Raw genomic sequence first — 25,948 nt, 5'->3', positions numbered from 1 at the left:
TGCCATGGAGGGTATGGAGCAGAGGAGAGATGGGACCTGGCTTGTTTTCAGCAGGATTCCTCTGTCTACTGGGGAATAACAGTCTGTCTGGGAGCAAGGTGGAAGCAGGAAGAATGCGGTTTGGAGATCAAGCCAATGGAATTTTCTAACAGATCAGATTTAGGGTGGGAGAGAAGAGAGACAGCAGGAATGACTCCAATGTTCTGGAAAGATAGAGCTGCTCTTCATGAGTTAAGAGGCTGCAAAAGGAGCAGCTTGAGGAAGGCCATTAGGGCATGGGTTTTGTTTGTGTTCCTTAGGGATGCCAGCTGGGCACTCAGGGGGAGAGGCTGATGCTGCCTTCCCCAGGTACCATCCAGCGTGTCTCCTCTGCAGGTGAAAGGGGAAGGTAGGGGACCTCTCAACTCAGGGAGGGGGAGGTCTCTGGAGGATGCAAAGACACTGGAGGGGCCCCAAGCTATAAAGGAGGTGCCAGAAAGGACCACACATCCCCAAAGGGGGTTGTGACCCAGAGCCTAGGCTACCCCAACCTGAGGTCCTGGACCCTTCCCCCAGCTGGCCTCGAGGTCCCATGATGAGGGAGGGCAGGAGGGGACTCCCCAAGGATGGCTAGAATTCTCACCGCATTAGCACTTTCAAGGGACTCTGTTCATCTGTGTCACCAGCTGTAAGCAATTTCTTTTAGGTGGACACAGACAGAATGCAGAGTAAGAAAGGTATTCCCTCCCACTCTTGTCTCATCCTCCCTCTCCCTCAAGGAGAGTCTCAGGTGGGTTCTACCCCATACGAAACACCTCTTTGACCCTCACTAATCTCCCTGAACCAATGGGGGAGCAAGCAGCTCTCATCTCCATGCCCCTGCAGGCCACCGTGTTTGGCTTGACTTGAACAATGTCACTTTATGTCCCGTCTATTTCACAGTGAACTTTCATTTATGGCAAATCATGACAGCGGTAGAAATTTATTTGAAAGGGATCTAAACTGAAAATGTGAATGGATTAAATGAAAGATATTCTATAAATAAATGTGGCGAACATCATGGAGATGATACATAAACACCCACATACCAGCATTTGGGAGCACTCCCTTAAGAACTATGTTTGAAGGGCTCCTGGGTGGCTGTGTTGATTGAGCATCTGCCTTCATGATCCTGAGGTCCTGGGATGGAGCCCAGCATAAGGCTCCCTGCGGGGCGGGTAGTCTGCTTCTCCCTCTGCTCCTCTCCCCGCTCATGTTCTCTGTCTCTTTCAAAAATAAATAAATAAAATCTTAAAAAAACAAAAAACAAAAAAAACATGTTTGTAGGGTCGCAGTGAGTTTGGCCTTCTGTTAGTCCTTTTGTTTGAGGTTCATGCTGTGTCTGTCCCCTCTTTGTGATATTTGCTCCCCTCTTATTTCTTGTCCCCAGGCCTTTGCCCCACCAACCCCCTGCCCAGGCTCTGGAATGTCTGAGAACCTCTTTCTGCAGAGCCACAGCCAGGTCAGCATCCGTGTGGGTCCCCAGTCCACTGGGGGGCGTCCCCACACTGACCACTGGCCAGATCTGCCCACGCTTGACCTGTGTGCACACGCTGACCTCACACCTTCCTCCTGCGTCCTCAGGGCCTCGGAGCCCTACAAGTTTCACTTTCTCTCCACCAGGGTTTTCCACCCCACGCCCTGCTCTCTGTGCGCATTCTCATTAACCCCCTCCCTTGTCCGCCCCCACCCCGTCCGTCCTCCCTACAGCCCTGGGACGTGAGGACCAACTCTGAGGGGTAGTGAATGCTGGGCTGTGCCCCCACACTCGGCGACAGAGCCACCTGGGAATGAGCAGAGGAGCCAGGGGCCCAAGCACAGTGCCTCTTCCTGGTCCGTAAGTTCAGCTGGAGGCCCATGACCCCCAGACATTGGGAATTTATGACTCCCCGAGGGAGGCTGAACTCTGACCCCCAGAGAGCACAGTGCTTACACAAAAAGCTGCCATTTCTGACATGTGAAAGGTGAAGGCTCCTCGGAATCCTTCAATAATAACAATTATAATCACTTTTATTGGGCGGCCTGCTGGCTCAGTTCGTTGAGCGTCTGCCTTTGGCTCAGGTCATGATCAAGGGTCCTGGGATGGAGCCCCCGCATTGGGCTCCCTGCTCAGCAGGGAGTCTGCTTCTCCCTCCCTCTGCCCTTACTTGTGCTCTCTCTCTCTGTCAAATAAATAAAATCTTAAAATAATTATCATATCAATTGTCAACACTTTACAGGTCTTAACTTGCTTCCTTCTCTGAAAAGCCCTATAATGTAAGTGGTTTTATTTTCCCATTTTGCAGATGGGAACACTGAGGAACAGAGAGGTGAAGAGACCTGTATAAGGTCACACAACAGGTCAGAGGCAGACCAGAGGATTTGGTCCCACACTTGGCAAAAGTGATTGGAGGGGGCAAGGCTGTGGTGCCTGTTCCTGCTGGAGCCTGCATCCCCCCAGTGCAGCAGGGCCAAGCCTCTCCTCACCAGCCCTGGTCGAGGCCCAAGCCACAGAAGCCTGGAAGCCTTGGCACTTACCTTCCATCTGACAGGTCAGGCCTTGACAGCTTCCCTGGGCATGCCATCTCTGCTTGCACAGAAATGAGGGACTCACTCCTTTCTGGCCACTTGTGCTTTCCCTGCTCTGCTCTGCCCAAGAGAAACATCTTCTTCCTCACCTTATGTTATGAATCCAATACCCATGGGCTCTTGACCTGCCCTGTGGATCCCCAGACCTTCCTCTTCCTCCTGCTTTGGGGCAACACCAAGGCCCCTCTGACCTCTACAGACCCAGTAGGCTTTGCTGAACTCCAGAGTCTGTGACTGGGCCCAAGGGGCTGGAAGGGTGGTTGGGGAAATTAAAAATGAAGACAGGGCTAAAACCACTCGTGTGTATGTGTGTGTGTGTGTGTGTGTGTGTGTGTGTGTGCTGGTGGGAAGTGGTGGCTTCAAGGCTCTTCTTCCACCCAGCCTCCCCACCTTTGCCCTCATAGTGAGGCCAGCGCAGTGCACGGTTTCCAGGGTCTGGCCCTTTTAAATTTAGCTGCAGGAAAAAGCAGTTTGTGCAGGCCTGGAACGCAGAGACAATTAGCAACAGGAAAAAGTCATCCGAGGGGAGTTTTCAATGAATTATGGAGGCATTGTTCCTGCGCCCAAGGAGCCAGGGCTGCTGCTGGTCCAGGCCTCACTGACCCAGCCCAGGCCTTTGGGGCCAAACATTGCCTGGAGCTGCGTCAGGACAACACAATGTGGGCGTCTGAAGGCCAAGAAAAAAAAAAAAAAGGCAGAGGAAGAAAAATACTGGAAATTCCCTGTGTCCCAGCAATGGAAGAGCCCTTCTTGAAAATCAACAGCAAGGGAAAGGTTGCTGCCCGCCCCGGCAGGGGGACTCAGGGAGCGGGAGGAAGTCGCAAGTGATATTTTGAGATATTTTCAGACTGATGTGAGGCTGGTTGATTTTCCAAAACATGAGGGCCTCATGCTGGGGGGAGAGCTGAGGTTGGACAGGCCTGGCCGGAGGTGGGGCTGGGGCTCAGGATGGGCCAGGATGAGGACATAAACAGAAGCTGACCCAGTTGGAGAGCTCTAGTGTCCCAGCTGGCTGACTTACAGGCCCCTAGAAGCTCTGGAAGGCCCAGGGGGGGTCTCCTGTGGATCCAAAAGCCCTTCCAGACCTCACCTTGGTGAGAGGACCATGGCTGAACTTTGGGATCCCCTGCACAGAAAGCCTGCTAGGTGGCCAGGCAGATTCTGCTTGCTCACCTCTCCCAATGGGGAACTCACTACCATTTTCTGCACAGCTTGGACTGGGAAAACAATAAGAATGCCTCAGAAGGGGTTAGTGATAAACCAAAATCTGTACTCATGGAGCTGCCATTCTAGAGTGGAGACCCAGACAGGCACATAATTAGTAACATTTAGAGTATGTTAGAAATTGCAAACACTACAAGAAGATAAAGCAGGGAAAGGAGGAGGAAGTGGTTGGGAAATAATTCTAAAAATAAGGAGCTAAGGAAAGAACTTCTCTTCACTCTCAGGTGGGACCCAACTCCCTGGCATCTCTGTAGGGCCTTGCTCCTCCTCCAGGGCTCATGGCTCATTTGCTCCCCTGTCCTGGAATAGCCCTGCTCTTCCAGGCTGAGCAGGGCCAGCTCCTCATGGGGAAGAGACTCCAGCCCCCTCCTTGTGCATCTCTAGCAGCTCAGAGCTGAACGCCTTTCCCAGAGGTAGAACATTTTAAACCCTCCGTCTCCATGAATGCATGTAGGGTCCCAATTTAGCTGTTTCAGCAGCTGTAACCCACTGTCACCTCCTGCTGGGCTCACTGACCTCCGTGCCCTGTGTGGTCCCCCAGCCCTGTGCCCCTCCCCCCTAGGGTAACGTGGGCTTGCAGACCCTAGAATAAGAATTTGCATTTATTCCTGGTGTTGCATCTCGTGGGATTCTGTCCAGGCAGTTGGCAGAGATCTTCTTGGCCCAGAAATGGATCACATATGAGACAGACGAAGAGTTAATATTAATGTCCAACGAGTGCCTGAGAATCTCTAAGAAAAAACACACAATAAAAATAGAGAAATGTGGGCAAACAATACTGTCAGGCAATTCGTGGCAGAGATGCAAATGGCCAATAAACAGACGAAAAGACGCGCAGCCTCTCAGGCAGTTGTGGAAATACAAATGAAAAGAACAAGGAGATGTTCTTTTTCTCCCATCAGATTAGAAAAAAAATATTAAATATTGATGACAGCCAGGGCCAGCGAGGAGGGGGGCAGTCATGCAGTTTTGACACTGCTGGTGGGAGGGTAAGCCGCCACAATCTTTTGGGACAGAGATCTGCAGTTTCTATTAAAGTTTAAAATGTGTATGGCCTTTGATCCTGCAAGTCCATTGTGGAAAATTTATCCTGCAAAACCATAGAGACACATAGGGTGATCCATTAAGGATGTTTCCTGCAAAAAGAAAAAAAAGAGAGAAAAAAAAGAATGTAGTAAGTGTTGATCACTAGGAGAATGATTGAATGAATTTGGGGACATTTATTCTATAAAATATTAGGCAGCACCTAAGAATAATCAGGTCTGTATGTACATCCATAGGTGTGGATGAATCTGGAACTGTATTTAGGATATGTTATTAGACAAAAACCAAGCTGCAAAGTCAGGTATGATATGTGATCTTATTTTTGTAAATACATCTGAAGAAGTAAGCCAGAAAGAAATATTTACCAAAATGCTAATGTCGGACAAGAGATTGCTAGCGGCAGCACGAGTAGATTTTTTTAATGTCATTTCAGTATTGTTCGACTTTAACCTTAAGTTTTCATAGCTGTAATAATATATTTTTTTTTGCAGCGATTTTTAAGGAGCAAATACTTTTTCCAAAAAGTCATTGCTAAGTTGTCGTTATTGGAGATCTGTCATGTTGTCATCATGAACAAATGACAGAAGGTGGATGGAGACCCTCTGCTGAGCTGGGGGAGGGTCCAGCTTGCTGTGGACCCCCTTCTGGGGCTTCCAAGGGATATTCATGAGTCTACTTCCCTTCTCATCCTCACACTAGCAGCAAGGTCATTGCTTACTAAGCCTCGTGGGTGCCCCCTGCCTCAGTTTCCCATATCTGCCTCTCGTAGTTTCATCCTACCTTTGCTGTCCCATGAGTGGTACTGGTTCTAGAAATTGCAGAAGGGACTGGGCAGAGTTTCCTAATTTTGGTCAGAGATGGGGGGTGGTGCAGATAGTACCGAGTCTAGGCCCAGGACAGGTTTCCATCTTGCATGCCAGGTCTGGACAGTGCCAGAGGCTGCTGGACAGAAAGGAACCCAGAGGCCGCTTCTAGGTTCATTGGGTGAGAGTGTTGCTTTGCTTAGGGACATCTGCTCTCAGCAAGGGAGGTGACTGGGAATACCTCAGTTCCTGCACAGCCATGCTTGCTCTGGACCAGTGATTCCCAGTGTGCAACACACAGAAAAATCACTGAGGATCTTAACGGGCAGATTCAGGACCCACAGAACTGGGGTGGGGCCGAGGACTCTATTTCTAGCAAGCTCCTGGGGGGTACCAATGCTGCAGTTCTGAGAACTGCCCTTTGAGGAGCATGGGGCGAGGATATTTGAGATCTCCATTTACCTCTCCCTCCGTTCTTCCTTAAGGTGTCACACACTTGCAGACAGAACTGATCAGCCCCTCCCCACCCCCAGCACTTTCTTTACGTGTCACATCATGTGGCTCTTGGAACAGCCCAAGTTACCATTCTCTTCCCTGACAGGTGAGGAACTGGAGGTCTGCAGGGAAAGGACTGGCCGGCAGCCCCCCAGCTGTGAGCGGCAGAGGTCCACCTGATGACAAACCATCACCGACCTCCCTCACCCGCAACCATCTCTTCTCAGAAGCCAGAAAGCATCCAGAAAGACCCTGCTGCTCTGCCCAAAGCGCTATGTTCACGGCCATAAATAAGGCCCGGGCCAGCCTGGCCCCTCCTCCTCCCTGGGCCACATCTCACAGCAGGCCCGGTCTGGGGCAGCCGTGGAGGGAAAGGAAGCTCTCCGACAGCGTGAATTATGGGCTCCTGGAAGCCCATTAGTCACCCAAGCGAGAGAAGTTAACTCCAGCTTATTAACTCTAAACGTTTATTATTCACATTGATCACCTCGCAGACAGCACCCGCCACCCCACCCTTCGGAGCCAGCCAGAGCATTCTGATCGCAGGATGGTGAGTGGACTGAAGGGGCTCCCGAATCCAGAGACCCCGGGGAATGTGGGCAAGGCACCGCCGCCGGCCTCAGCTCCCCCTTGTCTCCTCCGTGGCCCTGTCACTCATCTACTTCCTATGCATCCGCGAGATCCTGTTCTGGACCAAGCCCTGAGCCAAGAGCTGGGGAGCCCTGGGTGCAGAGATACTACCTCCAACCCTGGGGGATGGCCATGAGGTGAGGGAGATGGTGGCAGCCTGGTGGGGAGGGGCACAACCTCAGGAGCTGTCACTGCAGCAGGTGCCCTTGTAGATAAGCCCTCGACTTTCAGAGATTCCATTTTGCCATCTACAAAATGGGGCTGCATTCATTCATTTGACAAAAATATATTAAGCACCTACGGTAAGGAACAGAAAAGCTCCCTGCCCTCGTGGAATTCTGGAGATGGAGACAGACAGAAGGCAACTGAAGAAGAGACCTAGAGTAATTCCAGATAATGGTGAGTGTGATAAAGAATGGAATTCTGAGTCATGTGGAAGAGAATGGCTAAGGGCATTGGGGGTATGACTGAGGGTGCCCACGGGTGGCCTCTCCAAGGATGTGGCATTTGAGCTGAGACCTGAATGATGGGAAGGAGCCACTAGGAGGAGATCTGGGCCAAGGGGAGTCCAGGCAGAGGGAGCCAACAGCAAGGACAAAGGAAGACCGTGGGCCAGGCAGAGCTTGGCTGCAGGGTGATCAGAGAGGAGCCAGGGTGGCTGAGTTAAGTGAGATGAGGGAATAGAGAAAGGGGAGGCCAGTGATTGTTGTAAAGACTTCAGCTTTTGTTCTTGGTGCAATGGGGAGCTGCTGGGTTGTTTTAGGTGCCAAAGGCAGTTACGAATATAATCATACTTGACCTCTGTCCATAGCTATTATGAAATGTCATGGACTCTGGGGGCCCCACTCTGCTCTGCATCACGGGACAGTGCTCCTGTCCCCCAGCTGCGGTAATGTTGGCTGCTAATGACCAACAGCTGTCCCCTTCTCCTGAGCATTGCCCTTGGCTGCCACTCTTCTCCAACATGAGTCCCCTGACCTGGAGTTGGGGCCAAACCTGTTCTGTGGTTTGCATGCCAGAGCTCCCCAATGTCATGGTAAGGACAGGCAAGGCCAGACAAGGCCAGTCTCTAGCCAGGACCACAGTCTCCAGCCTTGCCTGGTGCTTTGCTCCTGTCCTCCTTGCATCCCTCACTCCCTCCGAGAGTGTATCTTTGATATAATTCTCGTGCATCTGGACCCCTGACTCAGGCTCTGCTGCTAGGGGCCTAACCTGAGAAAGGATCAGAACCAACAGGGACTATAAAGGCTGAACACAGTGCCCGCCGCACAGTGGTGACTTAGGGTGACAAACTTGTCCTGGTTTGCCCAAGACACTCATGGTTTTAGCACTGACGGTCCTGCATCTCAGGAAACCCCTCAGTCCTGGGCAAACCAGGACAGTTGGTAATTCACAGAAGGTAACTGCTGATAGGATTCATTTATTCATTCATTCATTCATCAAATACCTCCTGGTATCTCTCTGTGCCAGGCTCTGCCAGTAGAGGTGCAATGGGGCCCCATCCTCAGAGCTCACAGGAGGCAGGCAAAATCATCAGACGCTTGCTTGGGCCTACAAGATCAGGAGAGCCATCCTGGGTAGTGAGGCAGGGGCTGCCCCTGAATGAGATGTTGCTGTCCAGTGAACGGTGGGGGCTTGTTGAGAAGAGCACCCACCCTGGTGAGCTGATCAGAAGGCCCTGACCCTCAGATCTACAGATGCAGAGAGAGGCCATGAGAATCAGGTTCTGGGGTCCATCATCCATGCCCTCAACTGCTCCAGGGCTCAGTTTCCCCATATAAGAAGGTCCCTCCAGCTTCAGCAGGAAGCAGAGAATGTTTGCAAGGCAACGACCCCTTTGGAAAGAGCCATCCGAGGCTGCTAAGGTCACTGGCCATCAGTCCAGATGTTTAAGACAGGACAGGGAATCTCCCCTGAGCCAGCAGGCACTGTGCTGGTCTCTGAAGCCCCATGACGACTCAGACAAGTAGGCCTATTATCTCCATTTTACAGACAGGGAAACTGAGGCTAAAAGAGAAGTACTGACTTGCCCAGAGTTCCACAGCCGGTGAGTGGTGGAGCTGAAGCAGGATCCCAGCACTCTCAGGCTCCACAGCCACTGATCCATTCATTAATCCAAGGAGGTAAGGAAGACATCATCCCCTCCATTTGCTTTATATACTCCCCTTTTACCCACACTCCCTTACCGGGGAGACTGAATGCAAGTGCAGGTTCCAGAGTTACCCTGCCTGGGTTCAGGCCCCAGCTCCACCATGCAGAAGCTGGGGAACCCAAGGCAAAATACCCTTTCCGTGTCCTGAGTTCCTCACCTCTCAAAGAGGAAATCACAATAGCACTTCTTCCAAGGGCTGGTGGGAGGATTAAATGGGCGAATATATGGAAAGAACTTTCAACAGAGCCTGGCACATCATCTCAGCTGTTATAGTTTCTTTTATTACTACAGCTCAGTACAATACAAGTCATAGTAAGAAAACATTGGAAACAACCTGAATGTTCATTGGTAGGGGCATTATTAAACGGCCATGATTTATTGATTTCAGTGGACACACAGTAATTAAGACAGGAGGTCTTGGCACAGAGATGGACAAACTGATGAAGGGAGCAGGATAGAAGGTCCAGAACTAGAGCAACATGTGTAGAATCACTGGATTTACGAGAATTGAGATGCTGCAGTCCAGTGGAAAAGTATGATGCTTGCTTGTTTGCTTGCTTTTTACGATTAATTTGAGAGAGAGAGAGAGAGAGTGCATGCACATGTGTGCGTATGGGGTGGGAGGAGGGGGAGAGTCAGAGGGAGAAGGAGAGAGAGAATCTTGAGCAGACTCCCTGCCAAGCACAGAGCCCAATGACGGGCTCGACATGGGGCTCGATCTCATGACCCTGAGATCATGACCTGAGTGGAAATCAAGAGTTAGATGCTCAACCTACTAAGCCACCCATGTGTCCCAAGAATGATGCTTTCAATAAATAGTGCTGGATCAGTGGATATGCATGTGGAGGAGAAAAGAGTCCTGACCCCCACCTCACACCATACACCTATATCTGTTTCAGCCATTCACCTGGACCAGAATATTGGCTGTGTGTTCGTTTACTGAGTCCTGCACTTTGAAAAAGGCGAACATGCCGTAAGTCCACATCAAATGTGGGCACAGACTCTGACAAGGAAGCTGTGGTGAATTTCAGCAGTGTCAATGGCTTCACGTGAATGAAAATTTTGGTTTGGTGGTTGCCCTCTCAGTGAAATGAAGGACGCTCCTTTATTTTGAAGTTCAGTCACACAACTCACGCGATCCAAGATAATCACAGGAGAAGGAAGATGAATTTTAGGCAACAAGTAGTCAATAAGAAAGTTCCGATTTCCTTCGGAGAAAAAGGAAAACATGTTTTGTTGTCCCCCTACAGCAAGATGGAAAAAAAAGAAAATAACCAAGGGAAAAGTCACCCCACGCTTTCCTTGCGGCCGTGGGCCCCCACCACTGCGGCGCCATGAGGAAGTGGAAGGTTGAGTGAGCAAAACATGTTTTCCTTCGGCAGGACGTCTGTAGGAACTGTTGGAATCAATTATTGGAAAACACAAAAATAAAATAAACTCCAGCCTGTGGTAAACATCACCCCTTCTTTCTGGAATCAGGAAAACAAAGGCCAGGATTGGGGTCAGCAGGAACAGAGGGTAAGCCTGCCAGGTCAAATGCAGGGAACCTGGGCATTGGATGAGACTGGGTGAGGCAAAGCGTTCCTGAGCCCCGATTTACCTATCTGCGAACTCACAATCCTGCGTCAGTCACACAGTCCGTGAGGTGAGCACACCATTTCATTTACTCACCAAATATGTATTTAGCTCCTAAATGGTGCCAAGTTACGAGCAGGGGGTTAGAGACCCCAGCACATTTGCAGCTTTCCTAGCCCTGGTGTTTGCAGGGTCAGCTCCATGGATGTGTGACCAGTGCAGTCACACAGGGACCCCCACTGAGAAGGGCCCCTTGCTTGACTTAAACCCCCATTCTCTCGTTACCATCACGAAATCCTCAAGTTTTGAACGATAGGCATTGCATTTTCATTTTGCACTAGACCCCACAAATTATGTAGCTGGTTCCAGGTGTGGTGCAAGAATCAACGATGCTTTCCGATTGCTCACTGAGTCTGTGGCACCCCTCTGGGCTCCCTCCAAGACCTGGCACAAAGAGGGGACCAATCAGTGGGGTTAAAATGGATGTGAGAGCAGAAGCCATCGGTTATGGATACTGCCTGCCTCGGTAGAGATAAGGAACCCTTCAAGCCCTCGTAGGTACTGCGACTGCCACTGCTTTGGGGGAGAAATACTCCATTTTGGTCAGGAAGGTCCTGAGTTGAGTGCAGTCGGGAAACTGCCCACTGTGTGCTTCTGGCAGACCTGGGACCACAACCTCCCACTGTTTGCCAGCTGTGGATCTCTAGGCAAGTCTCTGAGCATCCGTTTCATCATCTGTAAGATGGGTATAATCACACCTGATGGATAGAGTGCTTGTGGAAATTAAACTTGTGGGTACTGGTTTTTTAAAAAGATTTTATTTATTTATTTGACAGATAGATCACAAGTAGGCAGAGGGTGGGGGAAGCAGGCTCCCCGCTGAGCAGAGAGCCCATTGTGGGGCTCGATTCCCAGGACCCTGAGATCATGACCTGAGCTGAAAGCAGAGGCTTTAACCCACTGAGCCACAGAGGGGCCCTAAAACTGATACTGTTTAAAGGATCATACCTCTATTTATAGGAGGAGGCAGGTATCTGGATCCTGAGGTGGGTGTTTGCATCTAGAGGCAAATCGTCCTCAGGCTTTAAAATTTAGATACTGTTTAAAGGACCATACCTCTATTTATAGGAGGAGGCAGGTATCTGGATCCTGAGGTGGGTGTTTGCATCTAGAGGCAAATCGTCCTCAGGCTTTAAAATTTAGAGTTTGGCCAGACCAGTGGACACTGTCCCTGGAGAGCAAAGGCTGGGTGCTGCAGCCCATTCATAAGTGGAAAGCAAACAAATGGTATTTATGAATAGTTAACAATTAGTTAACCAAACTGTCAAGTCAGTGAGAAACAACACGTGGATTAGACCTTCACAAAACACTGGCCAATGTCTAGCTAAAAGACATCAAATCTATTGGATTGCCTCTTCTGTGCCTGTGACTTCATTAATACTTAGCAATGGTGTCTACTATTTACTGAGCTGTTACTAGGTCAGGCACCTAGGAAGAACTTTCTTAATGCACACATGCAGTTGGACTAAAAATAGCCCATTTGACAGATGAAGAGAGCTACACCCAGAAGGGAAAGGGACTTGGACGGGGCTCAGAGTTGGGAAGTGGTGGGGGTTGGGGCTCAGACCCCAGCATGTTGTCCACACCCTCATCCCAAACTCTGAGCTGTCAAAGCTCTGTCCCCAGCTCTCTGGGAGATCATCAGGATTCAAGCATGCCTCCTGCAGGCAATACTTAGAAGGTGCTCTTCTCCCTTCTCATGCCCTCCTGGCCCCCCACTAGGGACTCCCCTGAGCTGGAGAGGATCAGGCTCCAGCCTGCAGCCCCCCTGCTGGAAGGCAGCTCCTGCAGGAATCCCGCGTTTTAACGGTGTTCCCAGAGAGGGCCTGATTAATTTCTCTTAAGTGTCTGGGTTTCAGGTGGGGGGATGCTCACCCCAGCAATTGATGGTGTCAATGACAGGGGGTCACATTGCCTCCGGGGTCCCTCTCAGAGCACAATCGCACCGGTGCACACGCACTTATTAAGCTAATTAATGTGGTCTTTCCAGAGCCGCTATCTCCCTCGTCCTCTGCCAGAGCTGGCAGAGGGATGCAGTCTCCACTCTAGAGCTCCATGGGGAAAATAAATCAAGAGTCGGGCCTTGCAGCTTATCAAAATGCTTCTTTGTAAACCGCCACCATTCCTGGTACATCGGGGAAGGTAACAGGGCCACCTCTATTCTGCAAAGCTATCCCAAGAGGGAAGGATGGCCCTGTGAGGATGTGAGCTCCCTATCCCTTGGGGAACTCAAGCACAGGGGGCTGGCAAAGGTAGGAAGTTGGAATCCATTGCTCGGCGGAGCCTTCCTGGGGCTGCCCCACAGGGTGAACACACCTGCCCCTCTCCCTTTGGACATTACCACACACTTGGTAAATTATTAGTGGTTAGGTTCTTGTCTGATGATCTGTTTGGGACCTCAGGCCCTTTGGCTTGAAAGGAGTCCCTGGGGGTGCCTGGGTGGCTCAGTGGGTTAAGCCTCTGCCTTCAGCTCAGGTCATGGTCTCAGGGTCCTGGGATCAAGGCCCAAGTCGGGTGCTCTGCTCAGCAGGGAGCCTGCCTCCCCCTCTCTCTCTGCCTGCCTCTCTGCCTACTTGTGATTTCTCTCTCTGTCAAATAAATAAATAAAATCTTTAAAAAAGAAGAAAAAAGGAGTCCCTGGGTTGGTCCCACCCCAGGCTCCACATGTCATCTAATGGGGCCTCTAAAGCCTTAAGCCTATGTTACCCAAATTGAAGATGCTTCATTCCAACCCCATGGAATCTTAACTCATGGGGCCTGTGATGGGCCTTTGGAGTTCCTACTTTAACCAGTCCAGAGGATTCTTCAGATCAGGGGCTTGTGTCAACCAAAAGACGTGGCTGGTGGCACCACCCTTGACAAACCCTCAAAGGAGATTTTTCAGAAAGTCAATCATCTTTTCTCATTGTCTCTCTGTGCACGAGGCCCCTTTTGTCCTGGCAGGGGGTGGGGGCAGTGAGGAGAAAGCAGAGGCTTTAAGTAGTTAATCCTGCTTCCCCTCAACTCCACCACTTTCCAGTGTGTGGTCCCAGGCAGGAGACTTGACTTCTCTGAGTCTCAGTTTCTTCATCGGAAAAATGGCAATAATGATCCATACCTCCCAGGACACTAGCACCCAACACAGCTCTTGGCGGTTGTGGCATAGTGAATCTATGTCAGCAAATAAACGTTAGTTCCTCCACAGGGCAAACATGTCGACCTTGCTCTCCTCATCTCCAGCTATCTCCTCTTGAGCCACCTCCCTGGCAGAGAGACCGCCAGTCTCTTCAGACCATGCAGGTGAATGGGAGTTTGGTACTAAGTCCAAGAATAGGGGTCCCTCTCGCTGCGTGTTCATTCGGGATGTAACAGGTAATACAGTGAGCACTCGTTGCATGCCAGGCTGTGTTCCAGATGCTGGGAGAGAGAGTCAGCCTTGCCCTCTGGGAGCTGCCTTCTAGCCAGGGAGACACACAGCACACAGGCAGGTGGACAATAAACAGGAGGATCTCAGATATAGGTAAATGCAAGGTACCTGGGTGGCTCAGTGGTTTAAAGCCTCTGCCTTCTGCTCAGGTCATGATCCCAGAGTCCTGGGAATCAGGCCCTGTAGTGGGCTTTCTGCTCCTCAGGGAGCCTGCTTCCTCCTCTCTCTCTCTCTGCCTGCCTCTCTGCCTACTTGTGATCTCTGTCTGTCAAATGAATAAATAAAATCTTTAAAAAAAGAAAAAAAGACTCTGAGTTCTCAGATGGTGAGGGTCTGGGGTGGGGAGCGGTCAGAGACACCTCTGAGAAGAGGTGACAGTTGAGACCTGACTGAGGAGAAGCCAGGCCCACCACATGGAATTTGGGGAAGGAGTATTTAAGAGAGCAGAAATGGCAGGTCCGAAGTCCCTGGGGCTGCCGAGAGCTGGCAGGGTCAGGGATGGGGAGGAAGGCCAGCATGGCTGGACCTGAGGGAAAAAAGGAGGACAGCAGGAGATGAGGGGACAAGGTGAAGTGGGGAGGCACCAGGAATTGGAGGTCCCAGAAGAGAGAGTGTGTGTTATTCCCAGAGCAGCTGCTGCATGCGCCGCAACGCTGGGAGCTATTTCCATGGCCTCTTCACTGCCACCCTTGGGTATCCAGAGGGAGGGCGGGGGGTGTGTCCTGGTGGCTGGTCAAGGAAAAGGCCGGGCTCCTGGATGATGGCAGCACTGGATACAGGCCACAAGGTCCACACCCAGCCCCGCCCCACCTCCCCCAACAACAGACTGCTTGCCTCTCCCTAGGACTCAGGTTTCTCCAGGGTCACTGCGCAAGGTCCCCTAGAAAACATGCCTTTCAGAGTCCAGAGACCCTGTCTCTGAGCTGCATCCCCTGGACACCAACAGCCAGAGGGACGTGAAATGTACAAACACAACTCAGAGCTCACTCCTGCCTGCCTTACCACCGCCCAGTCGTGCTGTTGCCTTGCTCTGAGAACACAGCCCCAGGGCCCCGGTGGCCAGCCTCTCCCTCCTTCGTCCTTGCCTCCACCTCACTGTTCCCTGATGGCACAGGCCTTCCTACCTCTGGGCCTTCCTCCTGCCCACCCCCAACTGCCATCCCCCAGGGACTGGCACAACAGCCCCTTCTCCCTCGCCTAGTGTCCTCGCCTTTCCTGGACCAGCAAGAGACCTCTCCATACTCTGCTCCACACTTAACGCTCACAGCACTGATCACTCTCTAAAAGTCTCACACTTGCCCTGGTTTGTGGACTTCTTGACTGCTCACATCGCCAGCTGTGACACTCACTCCACGAGGCAGGGGTATTTTTTAGTGTGGTCACTGCCACATCCATGGTAGCTACAACAGCTGGCCTGACACCAGTGAAGATGTGCTGAGGGAATGGATGACCATGAGGCAGGTGCTCTAATTGTCCCATTTCACACATAGAGAAAATGAAACTGGAGAAGGTTAAGCTGTTTGCCCAAGGGACATGGCTAGCAAGGAGCCAAGGCTTCATTGGAGACAGACCAACCTCAGCCCCTATACCTGTGCCCTGCTGCACCTGATTTACTGTGTGGCCAGCATTTCACCCTGAGTGAGCCTCAACATTGTCATCTGACTAATGGGTATAAAATCCCAGCTAGGCCAGCGCTGAGACTTTGAAGGTGTCACCGGAGCAGATCCTCCCTGTCACCTGTACACTGCCACACCCCCAAGGGATTAGGTAAGAAGGGGTTTGCCACCAGGCCTGCCCTTGGAAGGGTTAACATGGCCTCTTTGTCCCATGGTTGCCATGGGGACAGTTCCTGTCCTTCAGGAAGCAGGGAGAGCAGTTTCCTGTTTTGAAGAAGGCTTGAGGGCTGTTTTCCTCCAATCAGCCTGCCCAAAGAGGGGCAGGAAGCCTAAGGCCGGGCTGCCCCTGCTGATGGGTGTGTGGCGGAGCCATACCCACACCCAGCCAGCCAGGAGGGGCCATGGTATAAATGCGGCCTCAGGGAAAAAGCCAAACAGGCCAGCTGAAGGAAAAAAAAATGGCTGGCCGGAAGAGGGTGGTCATTTCCTCCACAGACCTTGGATTCCACCCAGTGGTGATAAAAACTCTGAACTGGCCCTGCCCAGCCCCAGACTCCCCTCCCCCAGTGATCAGCCCTTCCTTGGGGAGCCAAAGGTCTGCTGGACAATGGCCTTTCAGGCCCCTGCCTGTCCCTGCCACCTAAATGTATTCCCTACACTAGACACTTCAGCATAACTGGGCTATTGGTCCCCAGTTCCCACCTCCAGCCACTGCCTGCCATGCCCTGCCCTGTCCTGCTCCCTTTTGCTCGTAGGGCTCCTTCAGGGTGCAGAGCAAAGCCGTCCTCCTCCTGGAAGTCTTCCTGGCATGCATATGAGCCCTCACAACTGTGGGTCAGGAACATTCGTGAATTCAGGCCTAATCTTTCTTGGACCCCGTCCCAGTTTCCTTGGCTCATCCCACTTCTAGGCGTGCCCCTCTGACTCCTTTACCACTCTGGCTAACAGCTTTCCTACCACACAGGAATGACCTCCCCCAGAAACACTCTGTGGCTCCCCATCACCTGCAGAGAGGAAAGTCCAAACTCTTTGGCCCACCACTGGAGAGCTTCCCCCTTCACCAGCCCTACCCCCCTCCCTGTACCATCCTGTGCTGTGACCACTTCCTACCAGCCCAACCTTCCTCTTCCATCCATCCCCACAGGCATTAGCTCAGACTGTTCCCCGGACTGGAATGGCAAACCTATTTTTTCCACCTGGAAAATGATACTTGACCTTTAAATCTCAGCCCCATATCACCTCTTCCCCACGGGCCCCTCAGCCCCTGCTTTCACCCCCACCCCCCAGTTCCACTGGGCCACAGTTAGCTCATCCCCCAGCTCTTCTCCTGGATTGGATTTTGAGCTTGTCAAGAACAGGAAAGTCAAAAGCAAGGGGAACTCACATTCCTTTAATCCTCACCCTGATTCAGGTTTCTCCTTCCCATTTTATAGAGGAGAAAACTGAGGTACAGAGAGGTGAGGTGTCTTGCCTATGGCCTCAGAGTTAGTGACTGGTAGAGCTGGGGTCTTCAGACCCCCAGGGCTCCCCTTTCTCCTCTTGCCTGGCCTGGGTATATGTAGTGGGGGTAGGGGTGGAAGAGGCCTGAGCCAAACTTAGCTGATGTTTCCCTCCACCAATCTTTGGGGCATGGGAAGGGCAGGGCAGGGCAGGGCAGGGCGGCCTTGCTAAAACTCATCCACCCCAGCAGGTGTCTGGCTCTGATTTGCTGCCCCTGGAGCCAGGAAGACAACTCAATGACTTTCCAGGGAAGATAAGCCGTGGAAGCTGATGAGGCTGCAGCTGTGGCATTGCGGGGTGAGCGGTCCAAGGCTGTGGGGACCTGGGGGTCAGCAGCTGGAGAGGCTGCAAGGCCAGGGGCATTTCCATTTTAGTAACATGCATTGTGTCCCTGTAGACGAAAGGTATACTGCTGGTAGAAAAAGGGAAACCCAGGGAGGACTCTGGCTTAGAAGAGGGAGGAGAAGGTGGCTGGAACTGGGTCCCAGCTTTATGGAAACAAAGCCCTGTCACCTTCCGTTGGCTGGCACAGGAAGCAGAACCCAGGCCTGCCTCCTCATGCTGCCCAAAGGGCTCCCACATTGCCCCCTCTCACCAATCCCAGTATACAGAGACTGCTCAATAAATGCCCTTTCCTCTCTCCCTCCTGCTCCGATGGTGGGGTGTTCATGCCCACTGCCTGGTGTACCTTGTAAACATTTACTAAGCATCAACTGTATCCTAGACATTTAAATGATAATGATCCTTTATGAGCATTTCCTATGGCTCTTTCCCCGCTCCTGAATGTTTTTGTTGAATTGTCTCATTTAATGAAAAGACACTGTTATGATATCCACTTGATGGGGGACCATGTGCTGATGTGGGTAAGAAAGCCAGCCCCAGAGCCAGGATGGGATCCCCACCACTCACCCAGACAAGTGCCTCAGCCTCGCTGTGCCACAGTAGCCCCATCTGTAACAAAGGGGTAATAACTCTGCCTACTTTATAGGTTTGTTGAGGGGATTAAATGAGTTAATGATATATGCAGAACATTTACGGAATGCACAAAATAAGACTGAGCAAATACTAGCTATTATGATTTACCAGTGGAGAAACTGAGGCTGGGACTTTGCCCACAGGTCAATGTGGCTACTGCCTATCTGGGAGGCTTGGCCATGGCCCCTCTGCATGAGCTCACAGGGCCTGGGCGGTCTTTGCTTCTAAGAACACGGCCACGTCCAGCTTCAGGGCTGGCTGTGCACTTTGCAGGGCCTTCGGGCAGGCAGGAACAGGGCACTGGTTTTCACTGGTTTTGATCTGAGGTGACCTAAGCAGTGTGCAGGCATGAAAATTGGCCTCAGAGGGTCCAAGGATATTAAAACAAAAAAAAAAAAAAACAAAAAAAAAAAAGGAGACATTTGCTTACTTGAAGGAAGGAAAGAAGGAAGGAAGGAGGGTAGGAAAGGAAGAAGGAAGGAAGGAACAGAGGAAGGAAGGAAGAAGGGTAGGAAGGGAAAAAGGAAGGAAGGAAGGAAGGAAGGAAAGAAAGAAGGTAGGAAGGAAGGAAGGAAGGAAAGCTGGCCACCAAGCATTCTGTTTCTGATCCTACCACCATGCTCTTGGACAAATATGATGCACTGTGAACAGCGCAGGCCTTGGGGACAGAAAGACCCAGGTCTAGTCCCAACTCCACCACTAGTTCTGAGCCTTGAGTAAGTCTCTTACCTCCCTGAGCCTTTGTTAACTGTGAAATGGAGGTAATGATGAAGCCCCCCCCCACGCGGCCACAAGAAGCCCAGAAAGAGTGCTCTGTGCACGTCAGCTGTCAGCACCGGCGGTATCACTTGTTGGTATTGCCGCAGCCTCATCCGGGCACACACTGGCTGGCCACGTCCCTCGCACCCCTGGTTCCTCAGGCTCTGAGGCTCCCACCTAGCTCTTCCTTCGATGTATCAGACACACAGTCGGTTCCCTTCAATGCCCCTTGCAACGCTCCTGCAGACCTGGGGTAGGCCATCACTGTGAAGCTGCTTGCTGCTGGCCACTCTGTGACCAGGGCACATAGAAAGACAGGAAGGAGGAAAAGAAAGAGGGAGAGAGAAGAAAGGCCTGGTCAGGGAGGCCTGACTCCTGCTGTGGGTCATGCTCCTGCAGAAAAGCGAGGAGGAGCTGTCCTCAAAAGGCAAAGCCAGAACTACAACCCCAGAGAAGGTGTGTGGTTTCAGGCTGCAGGTGGTTCTGGCTTGGGCCCGGATGACAGGGGGTATGGATTCCTGCACTGGCTGGTCCCCTAACTTGATGTATCATCCCCTCTGGACCTCAGTTTCCCAGTCTGTCCAGTGGGCATAATAACCTGCCCTAGGTGGCTCATGGTCTGTTGAGAAGGACTGAGATGGTAGGATTGAGCTGGAAAACATGGAAATCTTGGCAGACTTGTGCCTCATCACAGAGAGAATGGCGTAGTCTGGTGGTTAAGAACTCAAGACTGTGTTCTTGAAGTGAATGGTTGAGTCCTGGCTGGGTTGTAGGGCAGGTCATTTTCCCCAACTAGGCCTCAGGTCTCCCTTGTGTGAAACAGGGCTATAATAATCCCTTTGTAGAAAGGACTCTTGGGAAGAATCGCCAAGTGAAGGGTTCCTTACCCCACGCGGTGATGCCCTTTATGGCTATTTGCAGCCATCCCCCAAGCTCAGAGAGTGGTTATGGCTCAGCTCCATAAAGACTAAGCAAGTCCAACCACCAGTATTAGCTCCGGATATTTGTAAAGCGTTATGGTCTTTCACGTCCATTTTCTCTTATTAGGAAAAGCAAGCACAGGAATAAGCATTTCCACTTCATAGTCCATCACTCCACACTAATGTGTGGCTTCAGCTAAGCAAGTTTTGACCTGTGTTTTTTTTTTTTTTTCCCAGCTGTCACTGGTGCTATGATCTTTTTAAGAAGACTTGGCTTAGCCTCAAATCCCAAATTCAACAATTGTGAAAAGGGCTTAGCGAAGCATGAGGTCTCTTCCTGCCTTCCCTTCTTTGCACAGGCCCTACAGCGAAGGGTGACGTTGGCTGTTGATTGAATTATCTGAGCCTTCCTCTCCTGCTCCTGCCCTGGGGTCCTAGGTTCTTTGGGTTTTATTGCTAATTCCCAGAAAGAAATTCAGCTTTTAAGCATATTTCTTTTTGCATCAAATGTTGAAGTGATATATCCATTCACTCATTTGTACCCATATTCAGACATACCCCACCTTCTCTACTATCTGCTCCACCAGGTCCATCTCCTTACTCTATCACCTTGACCAACTCCACCTCCATGTCCATCAGCTCACTCAACTCCACCAATACCTTCCTTCATCCTCTCACTCAACTCCACTATGTCCATACCCATCACTTCACTCAACTCCACGACCCTCATCACCTTGACCAACTCCACCACCACATCTTATCACTTCACTCAACTCTACTGCCACCTGCACTCAGCTCTACCTCCATGTCCCTCCTTTCACTCAACTCCACCATGTCCATCATCTTTCTCCACTCCAAAACCATACCCATCACTTCACTCAACTCTATCACCTCCATCACCTTGACCACACCCAACACTTCACTCAACTCCACCTCCATATCCATCGGCCCACTCAACTCTACCACCATGTCCATCAGCTCATTCAACTCCACCACCTCAATCACCTTGACCAACTCCACCCTCCACACCCATCGCTTCACTCAACTCCACCTCCTTGTCCATCAACTCACTCAATTCCACTGTTACATCCATCCTCTAACTCAACTCCACCATGTCCATTCACCTTTTTCCACTCCACCCCCGCCTTCATCACTTCAATTACACCACTGCCACTACCTTGACCAACACCACCTTCATCTCCATCACCTCCTCCAAGTCTACCACCTCCACACCAATACCTCCCAGTACTTCTATCTCCTCCACCATCACCAGCTACATCATATTCACTCTGACTTCCACTGCTACTTCTGTCACCCCACCACTTCTGCCTGCTTTGCCTCAAACATCATCCCTCCCATCTCTACCATCACCATTTCCATCCCCTTCTCCACCCCTTCCAGTCAGAAATCCATAAAGTGTATTAAGAGCCTGTCCATGTAACACAAATTCTGCTGTAGATTTTCTATTCCAGAGGCACAAGTATTTCTTTATAAAAGGTTGGAAGCTTAAGGACTCCAAGGCAGTTCGGAGATGTAAAGGTCCTTTGAGAGGATCAAATTCCATTCCCAATTTAGGGAAACTGTGTTTCTTACACCCTTGCTTGAAATGTGCATAATCTAATTTTATACTGTGGTCATTAAACAATAAAAATAAATGGAAATAAAACTTACAAACCTAGTTAGGTATATGAAAGTGTTTGGTGAGTGTGAAGATACTATTTAAGATTTTTCATAATGCTGGGGAGAAAAGCCTTTCCACATTACCTAACTGAAATTTATTCATTCCTGTCTGCAGTATGTGTACATCGAACACCTTCTGTGTGCCGGGCACCAACTAGCTCATGTAACAGTTCAAATCAGACCTTCATGCCTATATTTTTCACCTATATTTAGTGAACACCTAATATGCTCCAGGGGTGCTTCTGGGTGCAGGCCCCCAGATATCCAGAAATCTACCAACTTTCCAATAATGTATTAATAAGGGGACAGAGGTCAGGGGATTAAGTTCTCACTCCAGTAAGAACCTGGGGAAACTGTGATGTCTTTTCTCTACTCCTCTGTGCTGTGGCAGTACATCTGGCCAAAAAGAAATGGGGTGGGTTTTCTAGGACAGTGTTTCTCCAACTGTGCTGTGTATACAGATCATCTGGAGATCTTGTTAAAATGCAGATTCTGGTTCATTAGGTCTGGGGTGGAACCCGAGGTTCTGCCTTTCTAAGAAGAATCCTCGTGCTGCTATTGCTCTGCTTCATGGACCATGATTATGTAAGGTGTTTCCTCTATGCAATGAAAATATCTGGTTATCAGGGACCAGCAGGACCACAAGCTGGACCACAGGTATCTAGCTTCAGGGAGACAAAGCCAAAGATGTAAAATGCCTTGTGTCCATTTGGAATTCTGCCTTCTTGGTCCCAACATTGCTGGTCAAAATCATAAAAATTCTAGCTTCCACCACCTTCAATCCCAGAAGACCAAACTGATCCTGAACAGTAATATGAACCTCTGTCCTGGGTCCCATTCTTATTGACAATATTTTTCTTGAAGACCTATTATGAGTGGGTTCTATGTTAGATGCCAGGGTTGCAGTGTGAGCAAGGCAAACACAGCCCCTGCCCTGGAGACATCACCTTGGCAAAGGGTCATTTCTGGGCTTTTAGTCCCCATTTGATGGACAGGAGGGAATGCTGGTGCTGGTGGCAAGGGGGTATGTTCCACGTTCCTTCCCCAATTTCTACACAAATTGAGCCATCCCCCCCCCCCCCAACACATACACCTCCTGCCACCCTTCCCACAGAGTACTGGAATTGCTGAATGCCCACAACCTGGTACACAGTAGACTCACAACCAAACTACTAAATGACCAAACCACACCTTGAAGTGGGTTCTGGAGAAGCAGACATGGAGCAGCAAAGGCAAGAACAGAATCAGGAAATCTCATTCTAGGAATTTATTCAGTTTCCTCAAATGCTAAATGGGAAGATTTTTTAAAAAGATTTATTTATTTATTTTAGAGAGAGAGTACACAAGTGCATGTGATTGGGGGGAGAAGCAGAAGGAGATAACCTCGAGCAGACTCTGTGCCAAGGGCGGAGCGTGACATAAGACTTAATCTCATGGGCTCAGTCTCATGAACCATGAGATCATGACCTGAGCTGAAGTTGAGAAAGGCACTTAACTGACTGAGCCACCCAGGTACCCCTAAAATGGGAAGAATTTTGATACCAGTTTCACAAGGTTGTAATGAAGCTTAAATGAGTGAATATGCATGTACAGAGCTGTGCTAGGCACATATTAGGTGCTCCATAAATGTTAGCAGTCAGTTATATGAGGAAGACATAGTCCTTGCCCTCAGTTTTCAATGTCTGATGGAAGGAAGCCCTTATTATGGCATTCAGATCACCCTGGGATCGACAGAGCATGCGACTCTTGATCTTGGGGTCTTGAGATCAAGCCCCATGGTGGGCAAAGAGATTACTTAGAAAAAAAAAAAAAAAAGCACCTCTCATCCTAGCCTTTTTGTTCCTCCTATTGGGATGCTTCCACCAGCTGTCGGTTTCCCTGCCAAGCTAACCCTTAGGGTTCCTCTAACATGCTATGCCTTTCCACGCGTCTAAGTCTTTGCTCAATCTACTTCCTTTACTTGAAAGACCTTTCATTTGCTTGAACCCTCTCCACTCACAGGAAGGGGGGTGGCACCTCTGATTTCCCACAAGCTCTTCTGCACTCCTGTCCCAATCCCAGCGTCTGTGTTGGGAAGCAGAGCTATCTGCCTATGTTTGCATGGCCAATCAGACCAAGACCTCAAGGGCAAAGGCTTGGTTAGAGTCATCCAAATCATCTAGCACCAGGCCTAGTCCCAGGGAGGAGCTGGCCAGTGTGCGCTGAGGGAACAAAGAAAGACTCATCAGCCAGGTTTCTCTTTCCATCTCACCTCCTCAGGGAGGCCTTCCTTGATCACCCATTCTCTACACAGTGGTTCTCAAACTTCAGCTTATATCGGAAGGACCTGAAGGGTTTGTTAGACACAGGATTTCTGATTCAGTAAGTCTTGGGGTGGGGTGTCCTGAGAATTTGTATTTCTAACAATTCCAATGCTCATCTGCACACTTTGGGAGAGTCAGTGCTTTGCCCCATTACCCGGGCTTATCTCTCTCAAGGCATTTATCACTCTCTCTGAAATGATATTGCTTGTCTTGTGTCTCCACTGGCTTCCCATCTAAGCTCCATGAGGGTAAGAACTGGGAGCGGTCTTACTATGCTCTCAGCCCAGCGCCTGAGACAGGACTGAATGCATACCCGTGTTCAAAAGAAAGAGATGGATGGACCCCTGGACGAGCGGAGCAGGACGTCTCTGGAAGCCCACTCGCTGGCTCCTTCCTTCCCCTCAACTGATCCTAGTCCCTTGAACCTCGCGCGGCTCCCCGAGTCACCACGGTCCCTTTAAATGTGCGCGGGGACGCCTCGCCCCTCGTCTCCTGCGATCCCTGACAGAGCAGAAAGGGGAAAAAAAAAAAAAAAAAAACCTTCCTCCGAGCGGGAGGAAACGTCTAGGAGGGGGCGGAGGCGCGGCGGCGGCAGAGGCGCGGCACCCAGAGCGCAGCGCGCCCGTTGCGGAGCCGGGACTCGGAGCGGACGCGACGCCGGGCGCTGCCCCGGCCGCCGCCCCACGCGCGGCGCACTCGCGCCCCCTCCCCTCCCCGGTCCGCGGCCAGCGCGGCCCCGCCCCTGGAGGCTCGAGCCCCGCGCCCCCTCTTGCCCCGCGCTCCGCGCGGAATCGCGAGCAAACGCGACGCCGCGCGCTGCCCCGGCCACCGCCTCGCGCGCTCCGCGCTCGCGCCCCCTCCCCTCCCCGTTCCGCCCCGCCCAGCCCGGAGGCTCGCGCCCCGCGCCCCCACTTGCCCTGCGCGCCGCGCGGAGTCCGGCGCGCGCCGGGGGGCGGGGCGGGCGCCTGGGAGTGCGGGCCCCGCGGGGCGGCCATGGAGTGAGGCGGCGCGCGGACTCGCGCTGGGACGGACAGACTGACTGACCGACGGGCGGCCACGGGCTGCGCGTGCCGGAAGATGAACAGAGCAGGTAGGAGGCTCCGCTCGACCTCTGGCGCCAAGGGACGCGCGCGAGGGGTCCGCGCCAGGCGTTCCAAGTTGGAGCCCACGGGGCGCCTGGAGCGAGCCGCCGAAAATCCCCCGACCTTCCCACTCTGCTCGGCTGCGGCCGAGATATGGGCGGGTCCGGAGTCCCCCCCCCCACCCCTCCGAGGAGGCTGAGACTCCTCTGGGGGCCTCTGTCCGAGACCCCCCGCCTGAGGGACGCTCCCTCGGACTCAGCGGGGCCGCACCCTGGCCGCGTACGCGCTCCGCCCGCTCCCACCGCGACCACTGTGTGGGGCACCGCTCGGCAACCAAGAAACGCTCCTTTCGCGAAGGCTACTTGGTCGCGTCCCTGAATCCTCACCCCGGCTCCTCGGGGTTCCCGCCAGGCCCTCGCTGCTCCCTCCGAGACCCCTCCTGGGCCCCGGGGTCTTCCTGCAGCTCTTCCCCACACTGGGGTCTATTTCTGGCCCCTCAGTACCCGGCGGCGCACTCTTAAGACGATGCCTGCTCCCTCGTCTCTCCTAGACCCTGAGACTTCGGAGCTCAGTCACCGGAGGAGACTAGAAAGCCCTAAATTATCCCTCCCACCCCCCAGGCAGCGCGCTCCCCTCCCTCGAAGCGCCCTGGCCGGGGGCCCTTTTTGTGCCTCCCACAAGGGACCTAACGCCAAGGGGGACTTGCCGAGGCTGAGCCGCACTCCAGGCGTTCACTCCCATCCCTCGAGTCTCTCTGCCTCGTGAATCTGACTCTGCCAGTTCAGGGATTCCGGGAAATCCAGAAAGCGTTTGATCGGGAATACCAGCAGTCCCTTCAGAGGAGTGCCATTTAACGGATTTAGTGACTGAGACTCAGATGGGCGAAGCCTGGAACTGTTCCCGGGATTCCTAACTCCATCCACCCCGAGGGCAGAAAGTTCCCTGGAAGAGGCGAGTTTGCGAGGCAACAGACTCAGCTAACTTAATTTCCCTGCCAAGGAGCGATAGTCACTTTTTTTTCTTTCTCTTTTTAAAATTGAGCAGAAGGCAGCCCTCTCCCGGACCAACACCCTTGTCCGAAGCCATACTCCAAAACACACATCCCTAAAGAAACAGGAAGCCACCATTTTGGCTGTCT

At 51.7% G+C, this 25,948-nt stretch overlaps 1 protein-coding gene and 1 long non-coding RNA gene across 4 annotated transcripts in view; one reads left to right on the top strand and one right to left on the bottom strand.

Annotated features, from left to right (window-relative positions):
- LOC131824258 (uncharacterized) overlaps positions 1-25,653 on the bottom strand; it is a 30,169-nt gene extending 4,516 nt beyond the window's left edge. Inside the window, exons 1-2 of one of the 2 annotated variants that reach the window (XR_009350811.1) lie at positions 25,513-25,653; positions 1,068-1,238 (exon numbers count right to left, since the gene is read on the bottom strand). This is a non-coding gene — a long non-coding RNA (uncharacterized LOC131824258). Of the gene's footprint in view, positions 1-1,067; positions 1,245-2,535; positions 4,958-25,512 lie in introns of those variants that run through there. The other variant, XR_009350810.1, reaches the window with a different exon arrangement.
- FGD5 (FYVE, RhoGEF and PH domain containing 5) overlaps positions 24,340-25,948 on the top strand; it is a 122,757-nt gene continuing 121,148 nt past the window's right edge. For both annotated transcript variants that reach the window (XM_059161832.1, XM_059161831.1), the window contains exon 1: positions 24,340-24,818. In XM_059161832.1, coding sequence (XP_059017815.1) covers positions 24,806-24,818 — 13 coding nt within the window. In that variant the 5' untranslated portion in view covers positions 24,340-24,805. The remainder of the gene's footprint in view (positions 24,819-25,948) is intronic.

Source organism: Mustela lutreola, chromosome 2 (assembly GCF_030435805.1).
Source record: "Mustela lutreola isolate mMusLut2 chromosome 2, mMusLut2.pri, whole genome shotgun sequence".
NCBI lineage: Eukaryota > Metazoa > Chordata > Mammalia > Carnivora > Mustelidae > Mustela > Mustela lutreola.
The sequence above is the reverse complement of the archived record's forward strand: the minus strand, read 5'-3'. Positions and strand labels throughout refer to the sequence as shown.